Below are 15,081 nucleotides of genomic sequence, written 5' to 3'. Positions count from 1 at the left end.
ACCAAAAGTGTGGAGTGGGGAAAGCAATGATGGCAATACAGGGAAGGGAAGGGAAGGGAAGGGAAGGGAAGGGAAGGGAAGGGAAGGGAAGGTGTTGTGATGTTTCAAGCGCACAAAATGTAAGAAACAATGTACACTCAACTGGTGACTGTTCAGATTGATATTAATAAAGTAAAACTGTTCAAATAGGGACAATCCTCAATCCATTGTTTTTGCAGTCTTGCCCACTTCCTGGGATTCCCTCCCCCCCAAGAAAAACAAAAGGTCTGTATGCCCAAGTACAGAAGTACCTATATGCATTTCTAGAACATAAGAAGGTAAAAGAAGAAGGGAGGAATGATTGAATGGATGAATAAACAAACAAATAAACCACCTCCAAAAAATTCCACCAAGCTCCACCCACTACTGTGGATGGCATTGCAGAATTGCAATGAATATCCATGACTGAAAAGAGGGAATGTGTCCAAAACAGACCAAAATCAGACCTGAGCAGCCTATTTGCAATACAGGACCTCCATCTGAATCACCTTAAATCCAAAATATTAACTTTTGTTGGAAGAGATGCAACCTTTAGTGGACTGAAGACCTTTGACCTGTGTGCCGTTACTTAAGATGGGTTGATTCTGTGCTTGGAGGAGCATGTTGCGTCATCTTCAGTCCTTGTGATAAAACTGCTGTGCTCAGGTGACCCAAATTCTGTGCCAAGAGAAGTTGAGTTCAGTGATCTGTGTATGGTATGCAAAGCATGCAGACTTGCTATGCTGGCTTTTTTTGTCCAGTTTATTCTGGGTTGGCCAGAGTCCAGGAGCTGTGCAGGTTCTGCGGATCTGTCCCATATTCACTTGAAATCCTCCCTTGCATCTCACCCCTCCACTTATGGGATGATACCAGTCATTTCATACATATGTTCAGATTTGTCTCCCCAACCATAAATGCTAGAGGCTTTTTTTCTTTTTAAAGTAGATGCTGAAGTCCACAAAACCTTAAAGGTAAAGGGACCCCTGACCATTAGGTCCAGTCGTGTCCGACTCTGGGGTTGCGGTGCTCATCTCACGTTAATGGCCAAGGGAGCCAGCATGACAAAGCCGCCTCTGGCAAACCAGAGCAGCGCATGGAAACGGCGTTTACCTTCCCACCAGAGCGGTACCTATTTATCTACTTGCACTTTTGACGTGCTTTCAAACTGCTAGGTGGGCAGGAGCAGGGACCGAGCAACAGGAGCTCACCCCGTCATGGGGATTCGAACCGCCGACCTTCTGATCAGCAAGCCCTAGGCTCTGTGGTTTAACCCACAGCGCCACATTAAATTTATTTAAGGGGCCACATCTTTTCAGGAAGCTGAATTCTGCCCACCCCCAATTTCAAATGCCAGCTTCTGAAGCATGATTTTGAAATTGCAGAATTAATATCGCTGTACTTACGACTCCCAGAATTGTGTGTTGGTCTGACTCACAAACAGGAAGGCGACAAGATTAGGGAGGGCTGTAACTCAGTGGTAGAGTACAGGCTTTATCCAAGAAAGATCCCAGATTCCTCCTTGGTATGTCCAGGAGCATGGCTTAGAAAGGGACAAATCAGATCAGCACATTATTTGTAGAATAAAGCACACAGTATTTTTCAGATGGCAATTCTCAGAACAGCTAACAAATTAATAAAATCAGAGAAATGATAACGTACAGTTCACAATTATATAAAATAATGCAGCAGGGCAATAAAACAGTAAAAACCAACAGAAGCAATAAAAGTACACAGATTGAAACCAGCTAGCCGACGTGCTGAAAGGCTTAAGCAAATAAAAAGCCTGGTGCCCAAAGATATCAGACGGGGTGCCATGCAAGCTGGGAAGGTCATTCTGGATTCACGGCAACTGAATTGGTTTTATGGTTGGGGTGCAGGGTGCAGAGAGATCAACAGGGTTCACAAAAGCAAAATTTGTCACCATTTTCCTGGGAGATTTGGCTAGTTTTTAAAATATGTTTATGGCTATGGAGAAGAACTTGCATATGGAGAGAAACTTGCATATGTTTTAGAAAATGCCTGACAAAATGTCAGAAGACAGGCAGCAAATAAGCAAGGACTTCTAGTTGTCACCAGTACTGTGCCTTATAGTTCCTTATCCTTCATGCATTTAAGTAGCAGAAGTTGATTGGCACACTATTTCCACAACATGTTCAGGCCACAGGATCTCACTTTCTGGAATGCAGAATTAGAGTCAGTGAGCCACAGAGGCGGAAGTCATAATGTTCTGTGGTGGTGGAGAGCTTGCTTTATTTGTTGTCTCCATAATCCACTCATCTCTCCCGTGTACAGGAAACCCTCAGGCTGGCCTGTGAATACATTCAGAAGCTGCGGTCTGACATGGGTGGAGCCAACCTCCTGGCTGCTCTGACTTGGATCTTGGGGCTCCCTCTTCACCGCGGGTATCCTCGGCAGCTCTTTATATTTACGGATGCCAGTGTTGGAAACACAGGCAAGGTCATCGAGCTGGTCAGGAGACACGCAAGCACTGTCAGGTATGGAGTGGGGTAAACTGGCCTTTCATAGGGCCTTCTCAGTAGTGGCACCTGCCCTGTGGAACACCCTCCCACCAGATGTCAAAGAGAAAAACAACTACCAGACTTTTAGAAGACACCTGAAAGCAGCCCTGTTTAGGGAAGCTTTTAATGTTTACTAGATTATTGTATTTTAACATTCTGTTGGAAGCCACCCAGATGGGTGGGGTATAAATTATCATCACCACCACCATCATCATCATCTCCAATTCTACCTTTGTGTGCAAGAGGTCCTCTCTACAGACCTGGATAGAGTAAAGTACTCTGCTGTATGCTGAAAAGTGGAGAGGCAGTACCATCCATTAAATAAAGAGAGCTGGATCTGGGTCGGTCTTTATTATGCACAGAAGCTCTGTGCCACTAATAGCTTCATGATTTGCAATAATCAATAATACTTAGCATTTAAATAGCACTTTCAAGCATTCAAAGAACTTCACACACATTATCTCAGTAATCTTTGCAGCAACACTGTAACATTGATCAGTATTCCTATCCTTTCCTGCTCATGCTGTTAACTTCTATGCACGCTAGCCGGTTGCTCCTCCATTGTGGTTTCACCTGTTGATTTCTGCCTGCCATGCAGCTATTGAGGACCTAGAGCTTCTGCCCCTAAAAGCTCTTTAAAATGTGTGTACAGTAGAGTTAGTTTGAATCTATCATTGTAGGGGGCGTTCCACAAACTAGGATTGATTGCTAACCAGCATAGATATGCATAGTTAGGTTTGACTATAAAAAAAGATCCTACATATATGTCATATCCAGCACTTTGAATTGTGCCCAGAAACAGACGAGTAGCCAGTGAAGATGTTCTAATAAGGAAGCCATCTGCTCCCTATAACCAGCCCTGGTCAGCCATCTATTATGAGAACTAACCAATAAGCACCCTCTACAGCCAGTGTTTCCATATCTCACACTGAATTTGCACTGTAAACTTGCAGAATCACCAGATTACGAGTCTACCGCTCTTAACCACTACACCACACAGCCTCTGCCTCTCAGCCTTGGCTCTCTAGCAGCCAAACCTATTACACAGGCTGCATACACAACATACATTTAAAGCACATGACTTCCCCCCCCAAAGAATCATGGGAACTGTAGTTTACTGCTCAGAGCTACAGTTTCCAGAATCCGTAACAAACTGCAATTGGGAAGTCATGTGCTTTAAGAAAGTATGAATGAGATGAAGACTTCCATGCAGTCTGCTGAGCTCAGAGCGCTGTGCCATGGCTTGGCAGTGCACATTCTAATAGAATATGGAACAGAATGAAGCAGGCTGGGTGGTCTGAGGTTCAAGGACTTCTTTCCCACAGGTGTTTCACCTTCGGCCTGGGCTCTGGTGCCTGCCGTAGGCTCCTGCGCGGACTGGCAAAAGTGAGCAGAGGTCGGGCTGAATTCCTAAGCCCAAGTGAAAGGCTGCAGCCCAAGGTATGTGCTGTCCTGCTTCATTGTTGGTATTTTGGACTTCAGTGGTCACCTATGCTCAATAGTTATGTGCCATGTCCACACTAGTACAATCACAATTTAACACAGGGTGCGTCAGCTATGAAGATCCAGACAGCAGTGTAGTATTATCCTGCTGTTCAAGAATCCATGCAGAGACGGTGTTGGCAGCCAAGCCATCTTTCAGGATATTGCCACTTGAAATAGGCTCAAGGAGGTAGGGATGGAAGGGCCTGTCACTTTCTATTCTTCCACTTCCTTGTTTTTCCAATGTTCACAGTTCTGCAGAAATTTCCAGACTTTTTTATTATTTTTAAAAAATCCTCTTGAAAATTCATCCCTGTTTTGTGTGAATTTCTCCTGATAAACACCTTTTTTGTGTGTGCCGTCTTGACTCCTGTACTTATTTCTGCAAGTAATTTCCCCTCATAAAATACATTTTTGTACGTTACATTCACCAATATCTTTTTATGCACACTTTCTCCTAACATTTGCAGTTTGGTAAATACTGGTTGATTGAAGAACTGCATTGCAAAGTTCAGATAAGTGCACATGTCAAAGGATGGCTGTTTCAGTTTGCGTATTGTTCTGGAAAGTACAAATTTGATAGATTGGCCTTTAAATACAAACTTGATCGAATTTCTCATCCTTAGAATATGGCAACAAGCTGTTAGAGATGCGAGTGCAGCTGAGTCTCTCTGTTTTTCGCCCCCCCCCCCAGCTGATAAAGTCTTTGAAAAAAGCAATTGAGCCGGCTGTGAGTGACATCACGATAGACTGGTATGTGCCAGACACCATGGAGGCCCTGCTATCGCCCAATGAGATCGCAGCCCTGTATCCAGGAGACCGGCTCATCAGCTACTGCACTCTTTACCACATTGCCAGTTTCCGGGACAAGAAGGCAACAGTTGAGCACCCATTCCCTTAAAACTTGGGTTTGGGGGCGGAATGTGGCCTGGCAAGCCTTTTTTCTAGCCACATGGGACTCTCCCCAGGCCCTGCTGCACACCCTCTTGAGATAATTTTTGCCTGGCTGCGATGTGTTAACACCGAAAGCAGCCCTCAGAATATGGCTCTCAGGCTGAAAAGCATTCCCCAGCCCTGTCCTTAAAAGTGTGGCTCCCCCTGCCGTGGGAAACAGGGCCTACATTTATTTTGCGACTGGCTCCAGTAGCCACTTGCAGAAAGCCTTGGCTGGAGAAGGTGCCTTTTTGCCAATGGTTTCCTTAAAATATGCCTGCAGTCACCTGCTCGTCATCTACTCAGTTTGACTGCCTTATTTTCCCCAGGGCAGAGAGCCGTTGTGCCGGAGTCTATCTAGGGGCTCTGCGGGTTCAGTGTTCCAGTCCCAGGAGGAGGCAACTGGTTTGGAAGGAGCCCATCCACACCCAGCTGGGGAGAGTCAAGAAATTTGCCGAGCCCTATATGAAATTTCCCGTGAGATATCTCTGGAGTTTTCAGCTGGGGGCACCGAGGAGTCTATGAAAAGTAAGTAGAACTTTGTGGGAAGGCGTTTGTTTTGAGTTCTTTCCTCTAGGACTGTCTGGGAATGGAGCAACAACCTTTGCTCCAGACCCACTAATCAGTGATCCGCTCCTCCCATTCTCTGCGGTCTGGTCACAGGGGGAAATAGGGCACTCTACACTTCAGCCCCAACAACCTGAGGTCACATCTACACTGTACATTTAAATCACATGGCTTCCTGCAAAGAATCCTGGGAACTGTAGTTTGTTAAGGGTGCTGAGACCTGTAGCTCTGTGAGGCTAAACTACACATCCCCAGAATTCTGTGATGGAAGCCATGTACTTGAAGGTGCTTTAAGTGTGTGCTGTGGATGTGACTTGCATCTTGATTCCTCCAAGCCCACTGGCTTTTTTTTACACGTAACCAGTCCAGAGCCTGGGTTTCTGCTTCCTCCTCCTTAGTCTCAGTTTGACCCTCGTAGAACTCAACTAGGAAGACAGTGGTGGGAAAGTGGAAATAAAATAGAGTTGGCTCCACCTGTCAATGGCTCTGTCTCTGCCTACTGTTGGGCTTGGGCCAGCCCCGACTGGCCCCGACCACTGTTCCTTTTTGAATTGTGGAGGTCAGTTGAGCAGTGATGAGAGGCCAGAGCTCTTTGCATAGCACTCTTTTGCATGTAGGAGGTCCCAGGTTCACTCCTTGGCATCTCCGGTGGATGCCAGGCTAACATTTTCCTTTTCAACCAGGCCTTTGGCCAATTGACATTCGATGCCCATTTAAATGTGTTGTGGGAGAGGGGAGCTATTGGTTTATTGTTCTTATATTTACTATCTATTTTGTGGTTTTTATACTGTGATTTTATGGTGTGAACCACCCTGCGATCTGTGAATGAAGGGCAGTATGCAAATGTAATCGGCAACAATAATAATAATTGTGCTTCAGTATTTTACGGAGCTGTTCATGCCATTCTTCCCTCTGCATTCTTCTCCCTGGCAGGTGGGGATCCTGTGTCCGGAGGAGACATCTGGAAGCGGATTTACCAGCCCTCCTACATCAAGGAACAGTACGTGCTCACTCACTGCTCAGTCAGCACCGACCACAGCCATGGCTTGCTCTCCCACAGTTCCACCAGCAGCGAGTCCACAGGCTCCAGAGATGTCCCTCCAGAGGGAGGATCCTTAGCCCAGGCCCTTGAAGGCAGCTCACAGCAAGGCCAGAAGAGTGTCTCCCTATGCAATTCCTCCACCAAGTCTGCCCCCGTCTCACAGGCTCAGTCTGGTGCTGCTCCTAAGGTGAGTCATTTCAGGTCCCCTCCACTCCATAGCACCCAACACGCTTTGAAAGATTTATACTACTTTGGGTCTTTTTATCTAGGATCAAATCTTCTGCTGGAAATGTAATAATAATAATAATAATAATAATAATAATAATAATAATAATAATAATAATATTTTATTTATACCCCGCCCTTCCCCGCCAAACCGGGCTCAGGGCGGCTAACACCAATAAAATCACAACAAAAACATAAAACAGTTCATTAAAATACAGATTAAAATACAATTTAAAACTAAACCTAAACTTCAGCCTCATTTTTAAGTAGCCCACCAATCACCCCAAAAGAACGAAACATCAGGGTTAAACTGAAACCAACCCAAAGGCTAGGTGGAACAGCTCCGTCTTGCAGGCCCTGCGGAAAGATGCCAAATCCCGCAGGGCCCTGGTCTCTTGTGCCAGACTGTTCCACCAAGTTGGGGCCAGTACTGAGAAGGCCCTGGCCCTAGTTGAAGCCAACCTAGCATCCTTGTGGCTCAGGACCTCCAACAAATTATTATTTGAGGGCCTTAAGGTCCTACCTGGGGCATACCAGGAGAGGTGGTCCCTTAGGTATGAGGGTCCTAAGCCGCATAGGGCTTTAAAGGTCAAATGTAAAGGGAGATTTCCCATTCTTCCTATTTTTAGGTGGAGATATTCCCAACTGGATGGTCAGAAACATTTTCACCCTCATCTTCTATTAACTTATTTATAGCATTTTTGCCCCCTCTTTAGAAAGGCCCAGTCAATTGAAACAATGAGTTGTCCTGACCCAGACACCTCCCAGTTCCTTTCCCCTTTCCCCCAGGGGTTAGTTTAAAGGCTGTTCTGCAGCCTTTTAACACAAAACAAATTCACAAATATATTCAGACGTGAGTCTTTTTGACACACTCAGAGGAAGTCATTCTTCTGAATATCAGTTGCTGGAAACCACAGGAAGGGGAGAGTGTGCTTCTGCACTGCTTCTGCTTGTGGGATTCCTAGGGGCATCTGGTTGGCCACTGCAAGAAGAGGAGGCTGGACTCAATGGGCCTTTGGCCTCATCCAACAGGTTCTTATGTTCTCACAGGAGTCTGGACTCAATGGGCCTTTGGCCTCATCCAGCAGGTTCTTCTTATGTTCTCACATAAAGTAGATCCTGCTTCAGTTGGCTTTGTAATGTAAGTGTTGAATCTGCACTGGACAATTTAGGCCTCCCATGATAAAACTCCAGAACCAAGGTCTCAGCCTTTCTGAGTATCCTTTGGTGTAATTTGAAAAGTCCTTCATGATTATGGGTCCTTCCAGACTGTTGCTATTTTCAGGTGGGATTCAACCATGCGTTGGCACATTCCGGTCATGTAATTTTAATTGATTGGGAGCTCTTGTGCAACAAACCCACTCCCCTCTCCCCCATGCCAAAAACGCAGACTTTTTGTGATAAGGAAGGTAATGGCAACATGAAATTGGAAGGCTGGGGTAACACTTCCTTGATGCAGTGTTGTCTCACATGCCTGCAGACAAATCAGAATGAATGCTTATTCAATAGGCCATGTTTTCAAACTGCCCTGCAAGAAAGTGAGGATGAATGTTCCATAAACTGGTTGTTTGGAAGAGCTTTGTATGTGAGAGGGAGAGAACAGAAGACAATTCCTCAGGTGTAGATATGCAGTAGGCCTGGCATTAGATCTGCACAAGGAAAGGGCGTTTGCTTGCTTACAATGATCTTTGACATACTTCCTTAGAGTTTTCCCAGCCTTGGCCTTCTCGCCCTCCCCTTCTCTTAAGGTGTCCATGGCCCTGAGCTCTGAGGAGCTGGTGCGAAGGAAGAAGGCCTTGGCCCGAGCTGCTCTGTCTGGACGTAGCTTCTCCTCCCCACATGGTGAGCTGGATGCCCATCGGCTGCGCCGAGCCCTAGAGAAGGTGTCCCAGAAGCGGAACCGTTCCCTGGAAGGGAAACTGGATGAGATTGGGCCAGAGTTGCAGAAGATGCGCAGAAGCATTGCTGATTCCAGTGAGTGGTGGGAAAGAAGAAAGCGGAAGTCTCCTCCTGGGAGACAAGAGAAAGCAGGAGTTGCTGAGACTTGCATGTGGGCCAGCTATAGAGGGCCCTCCTCCATCTGCGGGGGGTGGCATCCTGGTGTCGGTTATTCTTCCCACTTAGGTCTTATGCAAATTACTAACATCCCTGTTAGTTTATCCCCTACTCCAGTTCTGCACTGTAGCTTAGTGACAGAAGATCCCAGGTTCAATCCCATAACATCACCAGGTAGAGCTGGGGGTGTCCTCTGCCTGAAACCCATCTTGATATATCTGTATCACCCCCTCCCTGCTCCAAGACTTGGCAGGACTTAGAAGAAGCTCTTGTCCATCTGTAGAGTGGCTTGTTTGTTTGTTTTTGGGGTGAACCATGTTGCTCAATTTTTTTCCTCCATACCCACCTTTGACTGGGGAGTTACCTGGGCCAGGGCAAGCCCAAAGCCTGTCTCAGAACAAACTGAATGTCAAGGTTTTTGTGACTGGGAACGGAGTTGGCCAGCATTGTGTAGAGTGCAGGTGGCTGTCCAGAAGAGTGAAGTCTGCAGGCCTCGTCTATCAGAAAGGGGATTATGGTCCGATTGTAAACCTTCCAAGTCTGGGGAGAGTACTTTGCAGGATTTGGAGCCAGTAGGTGCCAGACTAATCCTGGCAGGCTCAGGTGTCATTTCTGTTGGCAGGGGGAAATGCACCTTTCCTGCTGATGCTGGACCAGAGATGAGCTACTAAAACCTTCCCATCATTGAAGCAGAGTCCCATTTGGTTGCAAATGCCTCATGCTCAGTCTGCAAGCAACTGCCTTGCTATAAGGAATGGATAGGAACCCTGAAGCCCTCTGGATGCTCTTGGACTCTAGCTCCCATCATCCTCGGCCTTTGGCTATGCTGGTTGGGACTGATGGGAGTTTGAATCCAACAACATCTGAAGGGCCCCATCCCTGCTGTAAATAACCATTGAAAGTACTTGCAGTCCTCTTGGATCCTTCACTTGCAAAGGTTCCTGTCACACCAGCTGTTGTGGTATCTAAAGGCTCTTCCATACTTCTCCCATGCCTGGAAAACAGGGATCAAGGTGGTTTTCCATTTGTCTGAGCGGTTTTCACTTTGCCCCATTGCTTTCCCCCAGAAACCCAATCTTTAGTGCCAAATCAGAGCTAACGTCAATCTGGAGAAAACCCGATTGACATCATTTGCTCCAATTCATCAGTGAAGATTAGGTTTTCCCAGGGGGAAAGCAGCAGGGCAAGTGAAATTCTGAGTGCCAAACTTGGGGATGTGTACACTCCTAACTCGGTGTTTGTGAGCTTCCAGAGGTGTCTGCCTGCGGGAGACTCTGTCCTGTTGCAAAACCTGATGAGCCTCGTGCGTGCATCCTCATGCCTTGCTCTCTCCTAGGCAACCTACTGTCACCAGCCCACCTAGACTGGGACACGCTATTGGAGCCCCCATACCTTTTTAGCCCATCACCAGCAACTGAGCGAGGAGAGTGTGACAGCAACGCCTGGCCGCCTCTCCGGTGCCAAGTTGTGATCCATGGACTCAGTGCAGGGAAGCCAGTCTCTTGGGAAGTGACAGCTGCCCTGGATTCCCTGCTTCTTGCCAAAGACAGCCAGGCCAAGGAGGAGCCTTCTCAGTGGCAGCAGCAGAGTAAGGGCTGGGACAAACTGCTTCACCACTTGACTGCTGGCTCCGTCATCCGGGATAATGAGAATGTGTCTCAAAGGGAAGCTGAGATTGAACATGGTAAGCCTGCCCTTCCCTTCACTCGCCCATTCTGCCTCAAATTTGACTACTTAAACAGATGATGAATATTAATCGGGTTATTAAATATGGGCTTGGGTCTTGGGGCTTGGGTACGCAGGCTGAGACCCTACCTGCCCGCGGACTGTCTCACCAGAGTGGTGCATGCTCTGGTTATCTCCCGCTTGGACTACTGCAATGCGCTCTATGTGGGGCTACCTTTGAAGGTGACCCGGAAACTGCAATTAATCCAGAATGCGGCAGCTAGACTGGTGACTGGGAGTGGCTGCCGGTACCACATAACACTGGTCCTGAGAGATCTACATTGGCTCCCAGTACGTTTCCGAGCACAATTCAAAGTGTTGGTGCTGACCTTTAAAGCCCTAAACGGCCTCGGTCCTGTATACCTGAAGGAGCGTCTCCACCCCCATCATTCAGCCCGGACACTGAGATCCAGTGCCGAGGGCCTTCTGGCAGTTCCCTCACTGTGAGAAGCAAAGCTACAGGGAACCAAGCAGAGGGCCTTCTCGGTAGTGGCGCCCGCCCTGTGGAACGCCCTCCCATCACAGGTCAAGGAGATAAACAACTACCTGACATTCAGAAAATACCTGAAGGCAGCCCTTTTTAGGGAAGTTTTTAATGTGTGATATTTTTGTATCTGATTTTTGTTGGAAGCCGCCCAGAGTGGCTGGGGAAATCCAGCCAGATGGGCGGGGTACAAATAATAAATATTATTATTATTGTTGTTGTTGTTGTTGCAAAGCTCATATCTGAAGCCACAAAGAATATGGACTTGCTTAAAGACAAGCATACATAACTTTGCCTATCCTGTATCCCAAATCCACCTTCCCTCTTAACTGTAACCAGCACTGTGATTCTGCCTCTCCAAAGGTTTCTCACGAAGATTCCGCATTAAGGCTGTCCAGTCCAGCAAAGCTTGCAACACACCTTCAATATATACCTCTGTGGTGCCTGTAGATGCTTCCACCCAGGAGATCTTGCCCTCTGCCCTTGAGGTTCGAAGCACAGGTAGGGCTGCTTGGAGTGCACGTGCAGAGCTCTGCTTCTTAGGTCGGAATTTGAATCCCCAGGATTCACCAGGGATCTAGTTTTGAGAACAAATTCTATCATGAGAGCTAGAAACATTTTTTTAAAAAAAATTCAGTTGTCCAACAGCTTGCACAATCATGTTCTTCCACTATTCCTTCCTAAAGTGCTCAAAATCTGGAACAGCATGTCTTCATTTGTTTTCCCTTGGAAGAGACAGGAGTCTAGCTGCTTACAGCGTCTAACCTGCCTGTTTAAACATATCAGGATTGAGAAGGAATGATAGCGAGCAGCAATTAGACTCCACTGCAGGATTGCAGAACAAAACTGGCTGCTTTCACCAGCTTCTTTTGTTAGCAAACTGCTGAGAGCAGCCCAAATATTTACAGACATTTCCACCATACAATTTTGGTACATTCCAGGTTTCATCAGGTATCTAGGGTGGCATGTTTTCCTGCTGCAGATGACTGCATCAACTTGAACCAGTCGCTGAGTGAGGGGATATTTTCCAGTGGCAGCCAGGAATATATCTGTCTGCAGAATGCAGGCTGTATTTATTATTAGCTCAATAAAATCCATGCAGAGAAAACAAGATTGTTCTGCAACTGAATATGCACAGTGCTGGCCCCACAACTATCTCTAAACACCCCAGTGAAATATGCTTTCTTCCAGTGGGCCTCTTCAGCCACCAGCAAGGATCCTATTCTGGCAGCCGACGTCAACATAGTTGCTCAGCAGGTCTGGGACGGAGGCAGGACTCAGAGGACCTGGATGATGCTCCTGTTTCTGCAGGTACTAGTGTCACTTTAGCTGTCTAAGGAACCCTTTATCTACATGACATAAGCACCCCCGGGAGGCAGTAGATGGGGAAGAAGCAGAGAAACAAATACAAATCGAGGAATTTAGTACTATTAATAGTAGTAGTAGTAGTACTACTACTATTCAATTTCTTACCCTCCCTCCACCACAAGATCCTGGCCCAGGTTACAGCAATTTAAAGATACAACCTTAAAATCAGTTTAAAACAAATTAAATCAAAAGAATAGGGCCCTAAAAATATTTTGCACTCCAATCTCCAAGCAGTGCAAGATTTCAGGGGTTCCAGGTGCTTACTCAGGGTTTGCATTTCCTTTGGGAATGAAGCACAGCAGAGACTGTGGTGTCTTTAGGATATATGGTTTATTTACACATATATACAACCTGAGCCTACAATGGAGGAATTCGCAGCATTAGCACCCCAAAAGGATCTTGCTTCTCCCACAGCCACAGCCATGGATTCAAACAGACATCCAACATTGCTCTGCTTCTCTGTCTTCTCCCAGCTTGCTGCGTTACATCTGCCCATATCACTGCAACTTTTTCAACTCTAAATTCCGGCTCTGTCTTTCTAACTATCCACGAGTTAAGGGAGAGGCTGCACCCATTTGCCATCTCCCACAGAGGCCATTCCTTTGTTCTCCTTACACCTCACCAGGAGGCTAACCTGGCTATTTCAGGAATTAGAAGACTTAATTAGATTTTAACATTTGCTGGATCCAGGGGTTAGTGGAGTCTGACATACCACTTAACACCCCAAACTCGTTACACTATACTTCTCCGGTGTCAAAGGCCCAGGGTAAAGAGGTACGTCTTCAGCATTCGGCAAAAGCTTTTTTAGCGAAGGTACCAACGCATCTCCGTGGGTAGGGAGTTCCATGATTTAGAGGTGGCCACAGAGAATGCCGTCTCCTGGGCGGCCATCTCCCTCCTCTAATTTCTGACAGTGGAGAAGCTTCCAAAAGGCACCCTGCTGCCATCCTTAAGAGTTGAGTGGGTCTGTAGGGGAGGCCTTTCCAATATTTGGGCCCTAGGTCTTTTTAGAAGGCTTTAAACACCAATTCAGTGATCAGTTGTAGCAGTGAAACCAGTGTAATTTGCATCACCATAGGGGAAAAAATGCTTGATGAACCCAAGCTATATGTGATGCAGGAGAGGTGAATGTGCCTTTAAAAAGAAAAGTAAAAATAGCTATGCTTCCCAGCAACAGCAGATAGCAGTTTGAACGTTAGGAAACTGACCTGCTAACGATGAGAGCGCTTGGATGATTTTGTCGTGAAAGATTAGTGAGAGCTGCACAGCCTCCCTGTTAGAAATGTGCTCTGTAGGGTAGGGTCAGCCCTTTGACATCTCCCTTCTCTGCAGCAATCCAACATAGCATGTTGCTCCTTTTTGAAGATGTATCATGAGCAGTGCCTGATCATTTGGAAGCATCATAGTTGGGGAAGGGCCTTAGCTCGGTGGTGGCCCCTCTGATTTGTATGAAGAAGGTCCCAGGTTCAGTCCTGGCATCTCTAGTTAGGGCCTCGGAAGATTCCCCTGCCTGAAACCCTGGAGATCCACTGCCACTCTTCAACATCCCTGACCACTGGTCCTGCCAGCTAGGGATGATGGGAGTTGTAGTCCAACAACAGCTGGAGACCCAAGTTTGGGAACCCCTGGTCTAGATGGTACTGAGTTAGGTTGAGGAACAATCTGACTCAGCTTAAGGCAGCCTCCTGTCTTCCTGTGAAAAGTTCCTTTTAACACACTTCTTGATATAGCAGTATCAGTCCCACCCTGCCACTATTGACTGATCACAGAACTCTCTTTTGCAGGGGTGGGAAATGGAATATGGCTGGTGGGCCAGATCCTTACTTCCCCTACCCACTGTGGGCCAGGTTTGACAAATGGTGGAGTTGCAAGAAAATAAAAACAATTGGGGACCTCATATATAATGAATTTAAAAAAACTGTTCAAGATTACCGGTACGTTTAACAAAAGACCGGAAGCCTTCCTCTTAGGTATAATGGCACCAGATATCCCAAGAAAGAAAAGAAGAAACTTTTTATATGCTACAACGGCAGCAAGGATGCTGGTTGCCAAGGGGTAGAAGGGAGATCAAATTCCATCAAAAGAGGAGGGACAAGTAAAACTATTAGAACACATGGAATTACCATATATTTAACAGAAAAAATTAGAGATCGATCGACCCAAAAGTTTAAAGAGGAGTGGGAGATGTGTAGACAATATCTAAAAGAACGGTCCCCATATAAAAACTTCAGAATGTTTCGGATAACTCTCGAATTGAAATAAGGTAAAAAGAATACAAACAAGATTTAGTACAGATCAAATTTATTGGAATATCAGAGGCAAGGAATTGAATCTTTGTTTGTTTGTAAAAGATGTATTGTATATTTTTTATTTTGTATAATTTTGCTATGTCTTCCTCTGTTTCATTTTTGTTTTCTTCCCCCCAACACGAATGTTCTTTGTGTGTATGTGTTGATTTTAAACCTAACAATAACAATAACAATAATAATGTTTGACAAGTGTGTGGAGCTGCCTGCCTGATTGTTACCTGACACTACAGTGACATCTGGTAACCTGCTTTTGCAGCTGATTCCCAGGACTTGGCAAGTTCCTCACCGGTGGGCATGGTTTAGCCAAAATATTCTCTTGGGCCACATGGGGAGGCCTGGCAGGCCTTGTTAAGC

The 15,081-nt window shown here is 46.3% G+C and overlaps 1 protein-coding gene across 1 annotated transcript in view; it reads left to right on the top strand.

Moving 5' to 3' along the window:
- Positions 1 to 15,081, top strand: part of VWA5B2 (von Willebrand factor A domain containing 5B2) — a 32,221-nt gene that overhangs the window by 12,344 nt on the left and 4,796 nt on the right. The window contains exons 8-16 of the mRNA XM_033150803.1: positions 2,311 to 2,513; positions 3,863 to 3,977; positions 4,714 to 4,899; positions 5,282 to 5,480; positions 6,453 to 6,748; positions 8,535 to 8,760; positions 10,178 to 10,525; positions 11,414 to 11,551; positions 12,242 to 12,361. Of these exons, the coding sequence (XP_033006694.1) occupies positions 2,311 to 2,513; positions 3,863 to 3,977; positions 4,714 to 4,899; positions 5,282 to 5,480; positions 6,453 to 6,748; positions 8,535 to 8,760; positions 10,178 to 10,525; positions 11,414 to 11,551; positions 12,242 to 12,361 (1,831 nt within the window). The remainder of the gene's footprint in view (positions 1 to 2,310; positions 2,514 to 3,862; positions 3,978 to 4,713; positions 4,900 to 5,281; positions 5,481 to 6,452; positions 6,749 to 8,534; positions 8,761 to 10,177; positions 10,526 to 11,413; positions 11,552 to 12,241; positions 12,362 to 15,081) is intronic.

Source organism: Lacerta agilis, chromosome 5 (genome assembly GCF_009819535.1).
Source record: "Lacerta agilis isolate rLacAgi1 chromosome 5, rLacAgi1.pri, whole genome shotgun sequence".
In the NCBI taxonomy this organism is placed as follows: Eukaryota; Metazoa; Chordata; class Lepidosauria; order Squamata; family Lacertidae; genus Lacerta; species Lacerta agilis.
Note: the sequence above shows the minus strand (reverse complement) of the source record. Positions and strands in the feature narration are given on the sequence as shown.